We start from the raw sequence: 20,123 nt of genomic DNA, 5'->3' as shown, positions 1-20,123 counted from the left end.
TGCACTGTCACAGTTTGACATTGTGCAAGCACTGGGCACATTTTGACTTAGAATAGCCTGGTTCTGTCATTTGTTCATGCAGACTAGTCCTTGTTTACGTTGGATGCTTGGCAGAAGCTGTACAATAGCTACAGTGCCCTCCAAAAGTATTGGAACACTTGGTATTTCACATTTTAATTTGTTTATGCCATTTCAAATACAAAACATACAAAAAATAAACATTTCTAAAATTATCTTCCTTAAAGTCAAACTGAAAGCAAATCTCCACAACCTGATATAAATTAAAGATATAACAGCCAAGATGATGGGTTGCATAAGTAATGGAACGCTTTGGTGTAATACCTGTAAATAATCAGTTTTATTTCCAGTTTCTTCAGACAAGTCAGGAGATGGATATGTGAACATTTCCAAGTCACTGAATATGTCTTGGACTTTATTTACATTAATTATGAAGAAATGCAAACAGTGTGAAACTCTGTAGTAAATATCTATGGAGCAGATAGTTCTCAAAAACTGACTGTGCAAGGACAAGACTGAGGCAAGACACCCAGACAACCCAGAAGTTGTTATAGGCTTCTCTGGCTGTAATTGGAGAAATTGTGCATGTTTTTTTTTATTTTTTTTTATTTTGTATAACCAGTTAAACAGCTTCATGATGAAGAGGTATAGGGTAGGATTTCTTTGACCAAAACATCAAATCTAGGCTTGTATCTCAGATGTACCTTCTGGCAAATTGTAGCTGAACTTTCAGGTCTTCTTTTTAAGAAAATCAATCTATAGTCAAGATCATTGTGTTTGAAACAGCAGAACTCCAATGGTGATGTAAACATAGCAAAAATAAGAAGCAGTGATTCTGAATAGTAGTGAAATTAATTGAAATGAGTAATTTCGCCCGGTTGTGTTTGCAGGTGTGTGGGCCACAAAGCTGGGAGAAATGGCAGGCGTCAAAGTGCCTCTCATTGCGATGCATCATGCCTACGTGGTTACAGAGAGAATTGAAGGCATACAGGTTTGACAAGCTTATATCACCTATGCATTTTTGAGCCGTTGATATTTTTTTAAAGTTAGACAGACTGTAGTTGTACAGAACACAAAACGTAATCTTCTCTCCCTACTTTGCAGAGGGAAAGACACTAAGGAGCACACATAAACATCACAGCCTACATAAAGTGTGCCTGATTCAAGAACATTAGTAAATGTTGGAAAAAGTTGGAAAATGCACGCAGGGTTAGCTTCATTTCTTTGCAGTGAGGTAGAAGCAGTGCAGTGCTATAAGGAGAATTGTTTGCTCTGACATTACAGAGCAGAGCAGGTAGATCAGTGGGAGACCAATATGTAGACAGAGTGTTTCAATTCCCCATCACCAGACCTGTCCCTGTCCTTGGACAAGAAGCTTCTTCTACATCTTTCCAGTCCATCCAGCTGAATCGGCCTTGGTCAGGAAAGTAACCTATGATGGGCTGGCATCTTTTCTAGGGAGAGCCATAGACTCTCATCCACTTCACGTGATGGAATCCATGGATATGTACCGGCACCAACGGGCCTCAGGGTCTATATAGGACTTACTTCTACTTCTTCATTAGAAAAATGGGTCTCAAAAGAACCTAAATGTGATACACAGCCTTCACTGTGAATTATGCATGAGTGATAGTACATTGTAACTTTTATTTTTCTGCTTGGAAGCAGAAATTTCAGCATGTTTTGTAAAGCTTCTGTTTTCAGCAGAGGGCGCTGTGGCACCAGATATTAGTCAACTTTTCCTTGTCCAGACTGGTCTTTGCAGTGTACTGGGATTAAAAATTCTTCTCACTGTCAGCCTGATGTGCTGTAAATCTGCTTGTGTGAGTCTTGTGTGTTAGATTTTGTTGTTACACGTCAGTGCACTTTTGATCCCTTTTAGGCTTGTAGTTTTTGGCTGCATTGACGGTGCCTCTGTTATGTCGTCCACCAGTATTTTAACCAGCATTTTATGGATACGGACAACAGGAGTCTGTCACAGCATCACAAGTCAAACATTTGATGGTTTGTGTGTGCACCAGTGCGTTGCCGTCTTGGTGGCTGTGATAGCTTCATATACAAGATTCCATTTGTGCTGATGGCAACTAATCCACCGTAGGAATGTGAAAGAGTGAGAGGGTTCCAATGAATACATGCATTTTGTCTTTTATCACAGGAAGCTGTTTCTCAAACATTAGCTTGTTCATGAGCATTCATGTTTCCATTTGACATGTATGCTGCTAACAGGGCTGTGATCTCCAAGACACTGTGATTCCTATTTGGCCTGACTGGCAGATATAACATTTTTGTTACACTAGAGCTCTTGTTGAAATTCTGTTGTACCTGCATTAATGGTGGATGTCCACCAGGTAGTGATATTGCTCTGTTTCAAGAACCTTGTGACACAACAACAACCAACCTGTTGCTTATAGTAGTAGATTAACACTGGAGGTAAGCAGTAAAATTGATAAATTCACTTGAAATAGCCTGAAAAGCTGTTGCACGAGTCTCTTGTGGCTGTGCTGTGACTCGGCCCTCTCACCCTCAGCGCTGTGTTGCAGTGGCTTTGAACCAGTGCATCATTGCACCTTCTCTGACATGCCCGACTCAAACAGATAAGGGCACTGATCAGGATGTTGCTCTGGTTCACGTGCATGTGATCCGGGAGGGATCTGGAGTGCATGGTGAGATAGTCATGAAAATTTCTATTTACATTTTGTAAAATTTAGTAAATCTACATTAAAGTCCCCACTTAAGTGCATATAGGCTAGAATGGATTGTACATTGGTTGGCGGCATTAATAATGACACTAACCTGGATTACGCCATTGACTGGAAGTGTGTTGTCTTGGAGTCACTTTCTCATTTGATCCTGTTTTTGAGGGTGAACTTGCGGACTATTTTGTTGCTGCTAAAGAACATGCTGGAAGTTGTTGCTTGTTTTCAGTGACTGAATGTTTCCTCTTTAATCTCACGCTTTACAGAACATGCCAAATGTCAGGGACCATGATGCATCAGTGTATCTGCGTCTGCAAGGTGACGCCTTGTCTATTGGTGGTTATGAGCCAAACCCCATATTCTGGAAAGAGGTGAGCTTGAATCTGATCTGAATGATGAACTGTTTTGCTCATCTGAGGGTAAATTGTTGTGATTTAAAGAATGTGATGAGACAGAAATTTGAGCAGTCAAACGGGTCCCACAGTTTATTTAGCCATGAGTTTTGAACAAAGCAGAGACCCAAATTAATAATATATGCTATGACACAAAAGACTGCAGGTTGATGTTTTATCTATTCCTTTGCATCAGTAACTGGCATCATTCATTCTGTTATCACATCAGGCTGCTCTAGGTCAGAAACGCACACAGCTGGGTCTGGAAAATCCACACAAAATGACCAGATTTCAGAAAATGTTCACAGTTGACGTCTGAAACAAAATAACATTATTATATTCGGTTATTATTATATCCTTATATGTTCATTAGTTTTTAAGTATTGGGACTTTAAAAATGGGAGGTGTGGCACTGTTTTTACTTTAAAAATGAGTGGTACAGAAAAATTTAAGTTCAGTAAGTCAGTTCTTTGGAACTATTCATGCTAGATGCATGACATTGAAATAAATTTGTCTGTGATGCAACAACTCTTTAATGACTGTAAAAGAAGATAAACAGTTGCATATTTGCCAGTTTACAGCTTGTTGAAAACATTAAAAAGATATTTTGACCATCTGTACTGACATTGAAGCACATCAGATCTTTAAAATTTGGGGTACGTACTTATTTCTCAGGTAGTAATATTTTAGTGGCTCAGTATTTTTCTAAAAGAAATATAATTTTCTGATTTATGAAACATTAAAATAAAAAAATGCACCTATATTTAAAATGTATATTGTGCATAGTATTATTAATAATACTAATATAGTAATAATATTAATAACTGCACAAAATATAAAACTGGTATCTTGAACCAAGCTGTGCTTATTAAGGTATCAGTTATGCCTCGTTTTGCTGCAGACAAAAATGTAAAATACAGAGGCGCTGTACCTCAAATCCAATAACAAAACTCTATCAGAGAATTATTTGTATTTACTCTGCCCATTTTTCAATCAATCAATCAATTTTTTTTATATAGCGCCAAATCACAACAAACAGTTGTCCCAAGGCGCTTTATATTGTAAGGCAAGGCCATACAATAATTATGTAAAACCCCAACGGTCAAAACGACCCCCTGTGAGCAAGCACTTGGCTACAGTGGGAAGGAAAAACTCCCTTTTAACAGGAAGAAACCTCCAGCAGAACCAGGCTCAGGGAGGGGCAGTCTTCTGCTGGGACTGGTTGGGGCTGAGGGAGAGAACCAGGAAAAAGACATGCTGTGGAGGGGAGCAGAGATCGATCACTAATGATTAAATGCAGAGTGGTGCATACAGAGCAAAAAGAGAAAGAAACAGTGCATCATGGGAACCCCCCAGCAGTCTACGTCTATAGCAGCATAACTAAGGGATGGTTCAGGGTCACCTGATCCAGCCCTAACTATAAGCTTTAGCAAAAGGAAAGTTTTAAGCCTAATCTTAAAGTAGAGAGGGTGTCTGTCTCCCTGATCTGAATTGGGAGCTGGTTCCACATGAGAGGAGCCTGAAAGCTGAAGGCTCGGCCTCCCATTCTACTCTTACAACCCTAGGAACTACAAGTAAGCCTGCAGTCTGAGAGCGAAGCGCTCTATTGGGGTGATATGGTACTACGAGGTCCCTAAGATAAGATGGGACCTGATTATTCAAAACCTTATAAGTAAGAAGAAGAATTTTAAATTCTATTCTAGAATTAACAGGAAGCCAATGAAGAGAGGCCAATATGGGTGAGATATGCTCTCTCCTTCTAGTCCCCGTCAGTACTCTAGCTGCAGCATTTTGAATTAACTGAAGGCTTTTTAGGGAACTTTTAGGACAACCTGATAATAATGAATTACAATAGTCCAGCCTAGAGGAAATAAATGCATGAATTAGTTTTTCAGCATCACTCTGAGACAAGACCTTTCTAATTTTAGAGATATTGCGTAAATGCAAAAAAGCAGTCCTACATATTTGTTTAATATCCGCTTTGAATGACATATCCTGATCAAAAATGACTCCAAGATTTCTCACAGTATTACTAGAGGTCAGGGTAATGCCATCCAGAGTAAGGATCTGGTTAGACACCATGTTTCTAAGATTTGTGGGGCCAAGTACAATAACTTCAGTTTTATCTGAGTTTAAAAGCAGGAAATTAGAGGTCATCCATGTCTTTATGTCTGTAAGACAATCCTGCAGTTTAGCTAATTGGTGTGTGTCCTCTGGCTTCATGGATAGATAAAGCTGGGTATCATCTGCGTAACAATGAAAATTTAAGCAATACCGTCTAATAATACTACCTAAGGGAAGCATGTATAAAGTGAATAAAATTGGTCCTAGCACAGAACCTTGTGGAACTCCATAATTAACTTTAGTCTGTGAAGAAGATTCCCCATTTACATGAACAAATTGTAATCTATTAGACAAATATGATTCAAACCACCGCAGCGCAGTGCCTTTAATACCTATGGCATGCTCTAATCTCTGTAATAAAATTTTATGGTCAACAGTATCAAAAGCAGCACTGAGGTCTAACAGAACAAGCACAGAGATGAGTCCACTGTCCGAGGCCATAAGAAGATCATTTGTAACCTTCACTAATGCTGTTTCTGTACTATGATGAATTCTAAAACCTGACTGAAACTCTTCAAATAGACCATTCCTCTGCAGATGATCAGTTAGCTGTTTTACAACTACCCTTTCAAGAATTTTTGAGAGAAAAGGAAGGTTGGAGATTGGCCTATAATTAGCTAAGATAGCTGGGTCAAGTGATGGCTTTTTAAGTAATGGTTTAATTACTGCCACCTTAAAAGCCTGTGGTACATAGCCAACTAACAAAGATAGATTGATCATATTTAAGATCGAAGCATTAAATAATGGTAGGGCTTCCTTGAGCAGCCTGGTAGGAATGGGGTCTAATAAACATGTTGATGGTTTGGATGAAGTAACTAATGAAAATAACTCAGACAGAACAATCGGAGAGAAAGAGTCTAACCAAATACCGGCATCACTGAAAGCAGCCAAAGATAACGATACGTCTTTGGGATGGTTATGAGTAATTTTTTTGTCTAATAGTTAAAATTTTGTTAGCAAAGAAAGTCATGAAGTCATTACTAGTTAAAGTTAATGGAATACTCAGCTCAATAGAGCTCTGACTCTTTGTCAGCCTGGCTACAGTGCTGAAAAGAAACCTGGGGTTGTTCTTATTTTCTTCAATTAGTGATGAGTAGAAAGATGTCCTAGCTTTACGGAGGGCTTTTTATAGAGCAACAGACTCTTTTTCCAGGCTAAGTGAAGATCTTCTAAATTAGTGAGACGCCATTTCCTCTCCAACTTACGGGTTATCTGCTTTAAGCTACGGGTTTGTGAGTTATACCACGGAGTCAGGCACTTCTGATTTAAAGCTCTCTTTTTTAGAGGAGCTACAGCATCCAAAGTTATCTTCAGTGAGGATGTAAAACTATTGACGAGATACTCTATCTCACTTACAGAGTTTAGGTTGCTACTCTGCACTGTGTTGGTATATGGCATTAGAGAACATAAAGAAGGAATCATATCCTTAAACCTAGTTACAGCGCTTTCTGAAAGACTTCTAGTGTAATGAAACTTATTCCCCACTGCTGGGTAGTCCATCAGAGTAAATGTAAATGTTATTAAGAAATGATCAGACAGAAGGGAGTTTTCAGGGAATACTGTTAAGTCTTCTATTTCCATACCATAAGTCAGAACAAGATCTAAGATATGATTAAAGTGGTGGGTGGACTCATTTACTTTTTGAGCAAAGCCAATAGAGTCTAATAATAGATTAAATGCAGTGTTGAGGCTGTCATTCTCAGCATCTGTGTGGATGTTAAAATCGCCCACTATAATTATCTTATCTGAGCTAAGCACTAAGTCAGACAAAAGGTCTGAAAATTCACAGAGAAACTCACAGTAACGACCAGGTGGACGATAGATAATAACAAATAAAACTGGTTTTTGGGACTTCCAATTTGGATGGACAAGACTAAGAGTCAAGCTTTCAAATGAATTAAAGCTCTGTCTGGGTTTTTGATTAATTAATAAGCTGGAATGGAAGATTGCTGCTAATCCTCCGCCCCGGCCCGTGCTACGAGCATTCTGACAGTTAGTGTGACTCGGGGGTGTTGACTCATTTAAACTAACATATTCATCCTGCTGTAACCAGGTTTCTGTAAGGCAGAATAAATCAATATGTTGATCAATTATTATATCATTTACCAACAGGGACTTAGAAGAGAGAGACCTAATGTTTAATAGACCACATTTAACTGTTTTAGTCTGTGGTGCAGTTGAAGGTGCTATATTATTTTTTCTTTTTGAATTTTTATGCTTAAATAGATTTTTGCTGGTTATTGGTAGTCTGGGAGCAGGCACCGTCTCTACGGGGATGGGGTAATGAGGGGATGGCAGGGGGAGAGAAGCTGCAGAGAGGTGTGTAAGACTACAACTCTGCTTCCTGGTCCCAACCCTGGATAGTCACGGTTTGGAGGATTTAAGAAAATTGGCCAGATTTCTAGAAATGAGAGCTGCTCCATCCAAAGTGGGATGGATGCCGTCTCTCCTAACAAGACCAGGTTTTCCCCAGAAGCTTTGCCAATTATCTATGAAGCCCACCTCATTTTTTGGACACCACTCAGACAGCCAGCAATTCAAGGAGAACATGCGGCTAAACATGTCACTCCCGGTCTGATTGGGGAGGGGCCCAGAGAAAACTACAGAGTCCGACATTGTTTTTGCAAAGTTACACACCGATTTAATGTTAATTTTAGTGACCTCCGATTGGCGTAACCGGGTGTCATTACTGCCGACGTGAATTACAATCTTACCAAATTTACGCTTAGCAAACTTCTTACAGTGTCACAAGAAGCAAAACATACAAATACTGTCTATTTGAAGAGTTTTCTTTTCAATATCAGATGAAAATGTCCAAATAACCATGAGTATACTTAGTTTTTGAGTTTTTATTAATTTATTCATAATCCACCTTGCGACTCTCATACATTTTGAAGTTCTAGTACCAACCATGCCATGTCTCCAAGTGTCACCATCTTGGTGGTTCTAACTTTTATCTGGGTTTTGGTCCTGTAAAATTTTTTTTTTTTATTTATTCCTACAGTTAAATGTTTTCTTATGTGCTACAAAGCAGAACATCAGTTGATGTTTTCCCATTTGTGTCTCAGCATAATACTGCAAGCAGTCCAAAAGAGTTTTTCACATTATCCTAGTTAGTATTTGATGGACAGGCTTGCATGTAAAGGGAATACTGTTGGAAATAGACAGAAAGCTGTAGTTAGCTAAATGATGTGCCCAGCATAGCCTAGCTGAGCTTGCAGCATAGCGGGTCATAGCCATAGATAACGTGTTTGGTTTGAAAGTTGCGTGGATGCAGATTACCATTATACTAATAATAATAATTAATAAAACATCTTAATTTCCATGAAAAGTTTTGCAGAGTACTGATGTCGTCTACTCGCCTTTCACTGACTTTCTGTCTATCTACATATTTGCTATTGTTTCATTTTAGAGTATCTTTTGAGGAGAAATGTCCTTTTGTGATATTCCTGTCCCAGAACTGTGTTTGAAGGGACGGATGAACAGAGACGAGATACAGAGAGGCAAATTAGCAGGGAGGCTGAGAGAATACAGGATGTCTACTGAGTGAAGATGTGAAGAGTGAGATGATTGGGACCCGTTACTTTGGGTGGTTTGATGTGTAAGACAAAGCGCACAGGGCCTTAGAGAATCCAGTGCTCTATGTCATAATATAAATCTGTCTTTATGCACGTACTCTGCTCACAGAGCCCAGTGTTTAACTAATGCCTAAATTGTACGAAAATGCAAATTAATTATGAGGCCAATACTTTATGAACACAATTGTTAAAGTTAGTTTTAGATGTTTTGAATTCCAACATTAAAATGTATTGAATTATGAGGTATGTATGCAATTATGTATATCAAAATGGAAAAGTGAACTCCATTAAAAAGGGATTGTCAGTTAAATTTACTAGCTTGTACTAGTTTGGAGCTTTATCATAATTTTTCTTACGATTTATTTATTTATTGTGTTTCTTGTTCAAACTTAAGAATAAAATGCTATTTGTTTTTCCTCTTCTATCTTCCCAGTGAAAGAATTGCTCTTTATTTGAAGATCAGTTCATAAAACCTCAACATCTTGAATCAGCATGGAAAATATTAACATTTGCAAATCTTTGTTTGTTTGTTTTTGGAAAATAATCTGTGCAATTTTAAAATTCTGGCTATTTTGGGGGGGGGAGGGGGGTGGATACAAATTGAACATGACAGGTGTTACAGATCACTATGAGACCAATATTTAAGGTGTGTGTGTGTGTGTGTGTGTGTGTGTGTGTGTGTGTGTGTGTGTGTGTGTGTGTGTCCGTCCGTCCGTCCGTCCGTCCGTCCGTCCGTCCGTCCGTCCGTCCCAGGTGTCTGATAAGTTTGCTTTCAGCCTATTTGACCTGGACTGGGATGTGTTCATGCAACACATCGAAGGAGCCATCAACAGAGTTCCTGTTCTGGAGCAGACTGGTATCAAGTCCACAGTCTGTGGACCAGGTTGGTGTTCAAATTCAACAGATGGGCAGTTCTTACTTTATAACTTTTGGTCACTTTATGCAAATATCTAGTTGTTACAAAACAGTAAATGCAAATACAGCATAGAATTTCAAATGAACTAAGACAACATGCATGTCATGTTTTTTCTTTTTTTTTTTTTTAAAGAAAGAAGCACAGAATAACGTCCTACAAGTAACAAGGTTATACAAATTCATTTGAGTAATGACTGTGCCTCCACAGGCTGACCTTTTAAAGAAAAACATTTAGACAAGCAAAAGTGTCATTGCAGAATTATTGGATTTTAAGAATGTTAAACATGTACTAAATCTCTATTATATTTAATTTAACATTAAAGCAGATTATACACAGTATGATTCCTTTAACCCTGAAAACAAAATCCACAAACAATAGCCTGACGTGAACAATCGTCAGAAGCAGCCAATCCAACCAGTTCCTTCTTGCAAGTTTCTATAACAATACAATGCTGCTGAGAACAAGCTGCTATCGTGACACTTTTACAATGAACATCTCGTAATTTAAATATGAAATATGCCACTCATTTGCTCATGAATACTGAAATTAGCAGGTTATGTGTCATGAGTTAGAGTAAAATTTTATTTTATTTTTTTTAGATCATCACATTGATTCTGCCGTTTGTTGATAAAGAATGACTTCTGAATGGAAACAAGTAAAATGTACATAATAATCACAATCTTAAATGTGCACACTTACACAAAATGTCCAAACAAATGGAAAAATAAACTGTCATGGGAAGAAAAGATATCAAATTAGGTCAGAATTCATGAAAACTGACACTAAGAGCCCTGTTTCAGATAAAGCAGTTAGATGAAAGATAAACATTTTGATATGCAAAAAAAACAAAAAAACAATTTGTGACAATTAAAGAAAATCATACAGTTTGTCTAATTTATGCTTAGAACATTAAAGTGCAATAGATATTTTGAGCAATTCTTGCCTCATTTTGGATCAGTGAGATGGTACATTGTTATTTCAGCAGGGAGCATAAATAATTAATTGTATCCATAGAAACATCTGATTTCTGAGAATTGGTCATGATCACAAAATTATTCTAAATCCATATTTGTCTTCTTGCAGCAGATTAGACAGTATCAGGCCTGCAACTATTTATTATTTTCACATTAGAGTGCTACTGAGTGTTTATATAAGTAATGTAATTTGAGGAAGACAGATTGACTTGTATTCTCTGAAGAGGGTTATGAATGTGAACACAAATCAGCTACAATTTTCATTCATTCATTCATTCATCTCCTACCGCTTAGTCCAATCAAGGGTCGCCGGGGGCTGGAGCCTATCCCAGCAGTCATAGGGCGCGAGGCCGGGTACACCCAGGACAGGACGCCAGTCTGTCACAGGGCCACAAACACAGAGACACACACCTAAGGACAATTTTAAAGATTCCAATCCACCTAACCCGCATGTCTTTGGATGTGGGAGGAAACTGGAGCACCCGGAGGAAACCCACGCAAACACGGTGAGAACATGCAAACTCCACACAGAAAGGCCACGGGAATTGAACCCAGGACCTTCTCGCTGTGAGGCAACAGTGCTAACCACTAAGCCACCGTGCTGCCTACCAGCTACAATTTAAATTAAAAAATTTTCTCAGACCAGATCTCCTGGATTATCTACACCTCCCTGTCCACAAGTCACATTCTGTCAACATTTGCAAATTTAGGCTGCACAAGCTGTTTCAGTTGCATTTAAACAGATATTCTGATTCCCTCAGAATTTCAGTGGTGCATCACTGACCAGTACTATCCACTGTCCTCTTTGTTCCAGTATAGTAAAGTTACATTAAAAAGTAAATTCATCGAGGCATAAGATTAGCCTCTACTGGCCTCAGCACTGTACCGTATTGGCCTGAATATAAGATGGACCTAATTATAACAGGGCTCTGATAAAACAAGAAGATTAGATTAGATAGAACTTTATGGATCCCTTGGGAACACTCCCTCAGAGTAATTGAGGTTCCAGCAGCATTGTATAGCAGCACACATGGTAAGAAGCACACAAAGTATCAAGAAGTCCTCAACAGCAGACCAGGCGGAGGTGGTGATGGCTTGTAACTCAGTGGGTGTGAAGACAGATGAAGGCTGCAGCAGGTTCTCAGACCCCAATCATGTGGGATCTTCCAGCCAGCTGACTAGGCTAAGGATCTGTGAAGAACCATGTGTTTGTCCACGTGCATTGACATATGACATTCCTGTATCAGATTATGAGTAAAAGGACAATTGTGTTTATTTAAATGTGCAAAGTAGAACCAGGGATGAGGCATGGAAGGAGGTAGGAGCACTGGGAGCCAGCCAGGGTGTTTGAGAGCTGCCTGGTCCATGTGGGCATTAGTGGAGCTGCAGTGTCGGCGGGGAACCTGAAGATAGGAACAAATAAAGATTAATCTACAAAAACACAGTTGAAGATGTGCAAAGGATTGGCCTCTATTGTTTTCATACTTAAATAGTTATTTTCATATTTTTTTTGCTCTTATTTGAAAATAATCCTAATAAAGGAACACTGAGTAGATTAAACAATGGTGCAAAAAAAGCAGTGCAAAGCTGGTCTTATTTCAAAGGCTTTGTCACCTCTTGTTTTGCTGTTATAGGTGGTTGCGAAAAGTAGTTTAAGGGCTATTATTGGCACCTATTGTTGTGGCTTTGTTACATGTGAATTAGAATACAATCCTGTGTTTTTTGGAGGTATTTTCTTGGGGGGGGGGGGGGGGGGGGAATTCCTTGTTATATTTGGGCCAAACAATGGGCAACTTGTCTGTCTGGGGGAATTGTGTGTGTCTGGGTTTTTTTTTTTCTTCTTTTTTTTCATTTTACAAGCACAGTGTTTCTCTCTGCTCAGAGTCGTTCACTGCAGATCATAAGCCGCTGATGGGTGAAGCCCCCGAGGTCAGAGGTTTCTTCCTGGGCTGTGGTTTTAACAGTGCTGGTAAGTGCTGCAGAGATAGAAAAATAGGTAAGATTTTAGTTGAAGTGGATCAGTTGAGCTCAATAGGTGATGTATGCAGTTCTCAACATACATGAGTTACTTTTCGTATCTGCAGCTTGTCCAGCTTGAACGTGGTATAGAGCGCTTCCTTTTCTAAAGCATGAAATTAATGAGTTGGAATGACTGAAATTGCAAAATAGGGAGGAACATAAGCAGCCCTTCACCCCCATACTTATCTGTCAAGGTCCAAATGGATAATAAAATGTTTGTTGAGGCCATGGAAAATGTGCAAAATGTACAAACACAGAGGAAGTCAGTCCACTTCTGCACACTGGTCTACATGCTTTGTATTTGCACACTGAAAATGAGAAAGGTAGTGGGCGTGAAGGGCAAAATGAATCGCCATCAGCATTAACAGACAGAAGAGAGAAGGTTTCTTCTACGTAACTGCAGAATACTACAAGCTCAAGCTCTCAAATTGTTCTGCTGCAGACGTGGGCTGTGCAGAGTGGTGGAGCCCTGATGAGTGGGCACACGTGACCCAGCATGTAGTTGGATAAATATGAGCGTTTTGGAAAAACTGTGGCTGATCCTGTACAACCAATCACCTCTCTGTCTTTTAATTTATTTATTGAACCATTAGGAAGGTGCAGTTAGGTACATAAGTATTTGTACAGTGACACTGTTTTTAATTTTGCATTTGTACACCACTGCCAGGGAGTTGAAATTAATATGCACTTGTGTAGACTTTTAGCTTTAATTCAAGGGGTTCAACAATAATATGGCATTAACCATCCATCCATCCATCCATTTTTTTTCTACCGCTTTATCTGGAGTTGGGTCGCGGGGGCAGCAGCTCAAGCAAAGCCGTCTAGACCTCCCGATCCACACACACCTCCCCCAGCTCCTCCGGGGAACCCCAAGGCCATGGGGGGTCGGGTGCAGAGAGGATTTACGCTAGTTAAGGATGACAGTGGGGCTGGAGCCTATTCCAGCAGTCATAGGGTATGAGGCGGGGTACACTCTGGACAGGAAGCCAGTCTGTCGCAGGGCCACAGACAGACAGACACATGCACACCTATGGGCAACTTCAAGTTTCCAATCCACCTAACCCTTGGATGTGGGAGGAAGCCGGAGCACTCAGGGGGAACCCACACAAGCATATGGAGACCATGCAAACTCCACACAGAACAGCCACAGGTGGGAATCGATCCCATGACCTTCTTGCTGTGAGGCAGCAGTGCTAACCACTAATCCACCGTGTTGCTGTGCTTCTTATTTATTTAATTTTAAATTGAGGCTATTTCTTTGACAAAAAGTAGCTCTGATGAAAAGTGTGCAGTGCAAATAATTTTTGTGGCCAGGCTGGGAGTACGAGTAATTGAAATAGGCCTAATGTTGCTGATGTCATGACTGGTGACATCTATTATTTGTAGCCGCTTTACCCACAATTGGAAATAGGGGCTTTGTAATTAATTATGCTCAACCACAGAGGATGATCAAATGTTTTCCATCTGCCCGACAGGAACTCTGCCTTCATACTGACTTTTCCTTCTGTCCTCCCTTGTTGTCGTCTCCCTACATCTGTCACTTCCTTTTTTTTCTCCTCCAAGGCACAGTCTTCTGTTCATTTTTCCCTGTGACAGTGAGCACATACACATTATATCTTGCATGTCTTTCAGTATCTGTCTCTAAGCTGGAGCAAAACAAGCCCATTTTAGCAGCTTTGGAGAAGACAATGTTGACAGACACCCACATAAAAAAAAAAAAAAATCCAGCATTGCCTGTTGTGTAACTTTTTAATCCTCTTACTCTGATAATTAGTTTTTTGGCAACCTAAAATTACACATAGTGTCAAAAGCATTACACTTTTGTTTCTCAGTTTTTTTGTTTATTTTAAATTGCTTATCATGGCGGCTGCTCAAACATACTTGCGTCACCATCTTGTCCATAATCACAGTAATGAGTCTCTCAAAGTGTTTTTGCTTCCAGAGGCTTTTTATTCCATTGTCGGGCACAGAAAATCGTCTGTGTTTAAGTCTGTATATCCTGTAAAGCCTCAGCCAGCCAGCTGCTTCAGTGGCACAATGCTTTTTGCAGGGTTTGAGTCAGTGACGCAAATGGTAATGAGATCCGATCCCCTCTCCTCTTCTCATAATGGTGACGCTGTTATGGTTGATAAGGAGACAAATGGAGTGCTGCACAATAAAGTAGTGCTATAAAGAAAGTAGTTTGAAGATTTGTAGGAGAAACAAGAGGCAGAGACTGGGCGAAAAAAATCCTCTGTGTAAAACAGGTTAAAAAATCCCGTCATGAACGCAGCTCTTTCATCAGTCATACGTCGGGATGACAACCACTTATTTCAAAGAGCCGTCACTGTGATCTGTTCATTTAAAAGATTAATTCATTTGACTCGCTGTTTTGTTCACATTTCCAGGATATATATACGAGGTCTGTCAAGTATAGGTCCTTTTTATTTTTATTTTTTCAAAAACTATATGGATTTCATTCATATGTTTTTACGTCAGACATGCTTGAACCCTCGTGCGCATGCGTGAGTTTTTCCACGCCTGTCGGTGACGTCATTTGCCTGTGAGCACTCCTTGTGGGAGAAGTCGTCCAGCCCCTTGTCGGAATTCCTTTGTCTGAGAAGTTGCTGAGAGACTGGCGCTTTGTTTGATCAAAATGTTTTCTAAACCTGTGTGGCACATCGAAGTGGACACGGTTCGAAAAATTAAGCTGGTTTTCGGTGAAAATTTTAATGGCTGATGAGAGATTTTGAGGTGATACTGTCGCTTTAAGGACTTCCCACGGTGCGAGACGTCGCGCAGCGCTCTCAGGCGCCGTCGTCAGCCTGTTTCAAGCTGAAAACCTCCACATTTCAGGCTCTATTGATTCAGGACGTCGTGAGAGAACAGAGAAGTTTCAGAAGAAGTCGGTTTCAGCATTTTATCTGGATATTCCACTGTTAAAGGAGATTTTTTTAATGAAAGACGTGCGGACAGATTGCAGCGTCGGCTTGCAGCCGCTGCCACACTCTGCCACAGGAAAAACACCTCTGTTGGAAGCCTTAAGGACAAGTTGGAACATGTCCAACTGTTAAACAATTTCTCATATACTCACTCCACTGAAAGCCATCAAAAGCCGCATGGATTTTACAAATGGTTATCAACACGGACGTGTTTTTCCTGTGCCACCACACCGCACCGGCTGCGTCCCGATGCGCGGACCCGTCCGCACGTCTTTCATTAAAAAAATCTCCTTTAACAGTGGAATATCCGGATAAAATGCTGAAACCGACTTCTTCTAAAACGTCTGTTCTCTCACGACGTCCTGGATCAATAGAGCCTGAAATGTGGAGGTTTTCAGCTTGAAATAGGCTGATGACGGCGCCTGAGAGCGCTGCGTGACGTCTCGCACCGTGGGAAGTCCTTAAAGCGACAGTATCACCTCAAAATCTCTCATCAGCCGTTAAAATTTTCACCTAAAACCAGCTTAATTTTTCGAACCGTGTCCACTTCGATGTGCCTCACAGGTTTAGAAAAAATTTTGATCAAACAAAGCGCCAGTCTCTCAGCAACTTCTCAGACAAAGGAATTCTGGCGAGGGGCTGGACGACTCCTCCCACAAGGAGTGCTCACAGGCGAATGACGTCACCGACAGGCGTGGAAAAACTCTCGCATGCGCACGAGGGTTCAAGCATGTCTGACGTAAAAACATATGAATGAAATCCATATAGTTTTTGAAAAAAATAAAAAGGACCTATACTTTATTGACAGCCCTCGTATGTGTACTCTCCCACCGGCTCAAAAGTCACTTCTTTTCCCGTTCTTTTCTGAAGGAATAGCGTGTGTTTCAGCTTTGAGTTCATTCCGTTCATCATTCATTACGTCTTCCTGCTCTGTTCGTTCATTGCAATGTGCAGCTTCTCACAACAGTTCATGCCGTTCATTGATACTTCCTGCTTTTCGGAGTGGTTCATTATGGCAAATTCCTTTGTAAGTTCTGATCATGGCAGCTCTTAGTTTTCTTGACGTGTCGTTATGTGTGACGTGCTGATTGCTGTCGCCTGGTTTGTTTGATTTAGAACATCAACTGAGACACTGTAACTAAAGAGTCAGATGAATAAATGTTTTGCAGGGAAAGTTGTTCTTCTCCGTCCCTTTAAATCTTAGGTTTTTTTTTTTTACCTGGTCAGTTGCAAATGATTCATCATTTGTCATTTATATATGAAAGGAGAGTCGGGAGCACTTGGGGGCCCCGGCGTGCAGTCGGCACAAAGCAGAACAGCGTTATTCCAAGTTTCCAACAAGCACAGTTGTTAAATGGCAGACGTACTTGCACTCACCTGGACACATGGACGTACTGGTTGTAAAACAAGCTGTGATCAGGGACAGTGTTGGTGCATTGTTGCCATGAGGAAGTAGAAAGTGCCATGCAGTGTTTTGAATACGGCACATCAAAATTCAACCTCTTGTCCACATTGTGACACTTATACAACCCCTGGCAAAAATTATGGAATCACCGGCCTCGGAGGATGTTCATTCAGTTGTTTAATTTTGTGGAAAAAAAGCAGATCACAGACATGACACAAAACTAAAGTAATTTCAAATGGCAACTTTCTGGCTTTAAGAAACACTATAAGAAATCAAGAAAAAAAGATTGTGACAGTCAGTAACGGTTACTTTTTTAGACCAAGCAGAGGAAAAAAATATGGACTCACTCAATTCTGAGGAATAAATTATGGAATCTGTTGGGTATTTTCTCCTCCAAACATTTTTTAAAACCTTTAACAAGACAAACAGTCAAGAAACACCAGTGAGACAGAAAATCAAATATTACGCGCGGAGTGCGGCCAGGCTGTACACCAAGGCTACACTAAAGTCTGGCCTGCTTTTCCGCTCTTTTTATTAAGAGACGCCCTCATCACATAAACAAGAAACTTGTCCTAAGGGTGGGGGTAATGACGCAAGACAAGTTTCTTCCCATAACATAAACGCATACGTCAAGTGCAGCTGTAAGGAAGAACACTTCAGGTCAGCACATCTCGTTCGTCTGTTGCAGGTATCAGCTGTTCTGCATCTGCCTGAAGTGTCCTGTCTTCCACACTCCTTCACACTAAACACCACATCACAATAGTCAAAACGTTCTCTTGCTCCCAGTCGTTAGAGGCTGCGAAAACAAAGTTATGTTATAACAATAAGTACATCCAGTCCTTCATTCCCAGCTCAGATTGACCCCAGAGTGCTAAAACAAAATTGAATTCTCAGGCTTGGTTAAGACAGGTGCAAAACAGCACAACACCGTTCTCATGAGAAAGAAGACAAAGCTAAAACAAGGTTGAATAACACATACATTCTCAGGGTGAAGTGCAAACAGCACAACACCGAAGGTACAAATGTTTAACAGTGATAACATATATATATATATATATATATAAAATCCTTAACATTTCCCACCTGTTTATCACCTGTTAAACATACAGTAGGCATCACCCAGCTTAGTTAGTTAGTTTATTAACTTAATCTATTCTGTCCACGTTTTTATTAATTGAACACCACCAACAGATGGAAGATTCGAATCCAGCTGCTATTTGATTAACCAGTTTATACTCGTCAGGCACTCCCCTGGGGACTCCTATTGCGTCAATATATGTTGGATTTCCCACTCCTTTCCAATCTCTTTTTACTCTATGTCTGGCTATGCCTTTCTGCCAATCCTCAGGAATAAGAGAGGCTGCATATGTCGTAACGTCTTCAGGGGTCATGGGTAACAATAATGATATTAATGCACAATAACCTGACACATTTCGTGGCAGTCTGTCAAAGATTCTGTTATCACCACACCACCACCATACATCACTCCTACCGGTACGCGTATATAAACAGAGGAGTCCGCACCCTCCTTACAGAGTTTAACTGCTTTGCATTAACAGACGATTCTGTATCATCGCTTGCGGAATTTAACTGTTTATGTGATCTGATCACCACTCACTCAGTACTGTTTACAAAGAAATTTTACTCACTGACTCGACTTCCTGTCTGTCTTCTTCGGGAAAATCTCGTCAACCAGACGATGCCAACGGTGGTCGACAATTGCAGACACGATCAATCGATCGATCAGACCTTGGCCAAGGATTTACGTCTGGACTTGACGACCTCCGCCGGACACCTCCGGTGTTGTTGAGATCCCGGACGTAGCCCCCAGTCAATGTTGGGTATTTTCTCCTCCAAACATTTTTTAAAACCTTTAACAAGACAAACAGAGTCAAGAAACACCAGTGAGACAGAAAATCAAATATTACGCGCGGAGTGCGGCCAGGCTGTACACCAAGGCTACACTAAAGTCTGGCCTGCTTTTCCGCTCTTTTTATTAAGAGACGCCCTCATCACATAAACAAGAAACTTGTCCTAAGGGTGGGGGTAATGACGCAAGACAAGTTTCTTCCCATAACATAAACGCATACGTCAAGTGCAGCTGTAAGGAAGAACACTTCAGGTTAGCACATCTCGTTCGTCTGTTGCAGGTATCAGCTGTTCTGCATCTGCCTGAAGTGTCCTGTCTTCCACACTCCTTCACACTAAACACCACATCACAATAGTCAAAACGTTCTCTTGCTCCCAGTCGTTAGAGGCTGCGAAAACAAAGTTATGTTATAACAATAAGTACATCCAGTCCTTCATTCCCAGCTCAGATTGACCCCAGAGTGCTAAAACAAAATTGAATTCTCAGGCTTGGTTAAGACAGGTGCAAAACAGCACAACACCGTTCTCATGAGAAAGAAGACAAAGCTAAAACAAGGTTGAATAACACATACATTCTCAGGGTGAAGTGCAAACAGCACAACACCGAAGGTACAAATGTTTAACAGTGATAACATATATATATATATATATATAAAATCCTTAACAGAATCACCCTGTAAATTTCCATCCCCCAAACTAAAACCTGCTCGTTGACATTGACCCTATGCCATGACATTGATCCTATGTGTCTTTTTGCAAGGAACGTTTTCACAGTTTTTGCTCTATGGCAAGATGCATTATCATCTTGAAAAATGATTTCATCATCCCCAAACATCCTTTCAATTGTCCAAAATATCAACGTAAACTTGTGCATTTATTGATGATGTAATGACAGCCATCTCCCCAGTGCCTTTACCTGACATGCAGCCCCATATCATCAATGACTGTGGAAATTTAGATGTTCTCTTCAGGCAGTCATCTTTATAAATCTCATTGGAACGGCACCAAACAAAAGTTCCAGCATCATCACCTTGCCCAATGCAGATTTGAGATTCATCACTGAATATCACTTTCATCCAGTCATCCACAGTCCACGATTGCTTTTCCTTAGCCCATTGTAACCTTGTTTATTCTGTTTAGGTGTTAATGATGGCTTTCGTTTAGCTTTTCTGTATGTAAATCCCATTTCCTTTAGGCGGTTTCTTACAGTT

The 20,123-nt window shown here is 40.3% G+C and overlaps 1 protein-coding gene across 2 annotated transcripts in view; it reads left to right on the top strand.

Annotated features, from left to right (window-relative positions):
* The window catches only part of sardh (sarcosine dehydrogenase), a 98,720-nt gene that overhangs the window by 26,088 nt on the left and 52,509 nt on the right, over window positions 1–20,123 (top strand). For both annotated transcript variants that reach the window (XM_034192279.1, XM_034192280.1), the window contains 4 exons: window positions 909–1,009; window positions 2,981–3,085; window positions 9,562–9,691; window positions 12,581–12,667. In XM_034192279.1, the coding sequence (XP_034048170.1) occupies window positions 909–1,009; window positions 2,981–3,085; window positions 9,562–9,691; window positions 12,581–12,667 (423 nt within the window). The remainder of the gene's footprint in view (window positions 1–908; window positions 1,010–2,980; window positions 3,086–9,561; window positions 9,692–12,580; window positions 12,668–20,123) is intronic.

This window comes from Thalassophryne amazonica, chromosome 17, assembly GCF_902500255.1.
Source record: "Thalassophryne amazonica chromosome 17, fThaAma1.1, whole genome shotgun sequence".
In the NCBI taxonomy this organism is placed as follows: Eukaryota; Metazoa; Chordata; class Actinopteri; order Batrachoidiformes; family Batrachoididae; genus Thalassophryne; species Thalassophryne amazonica.
Note: the sequence above shows the minus strand (reverse complement) of the source record. Positions and strands in the feature narration are given on the sequence as shown.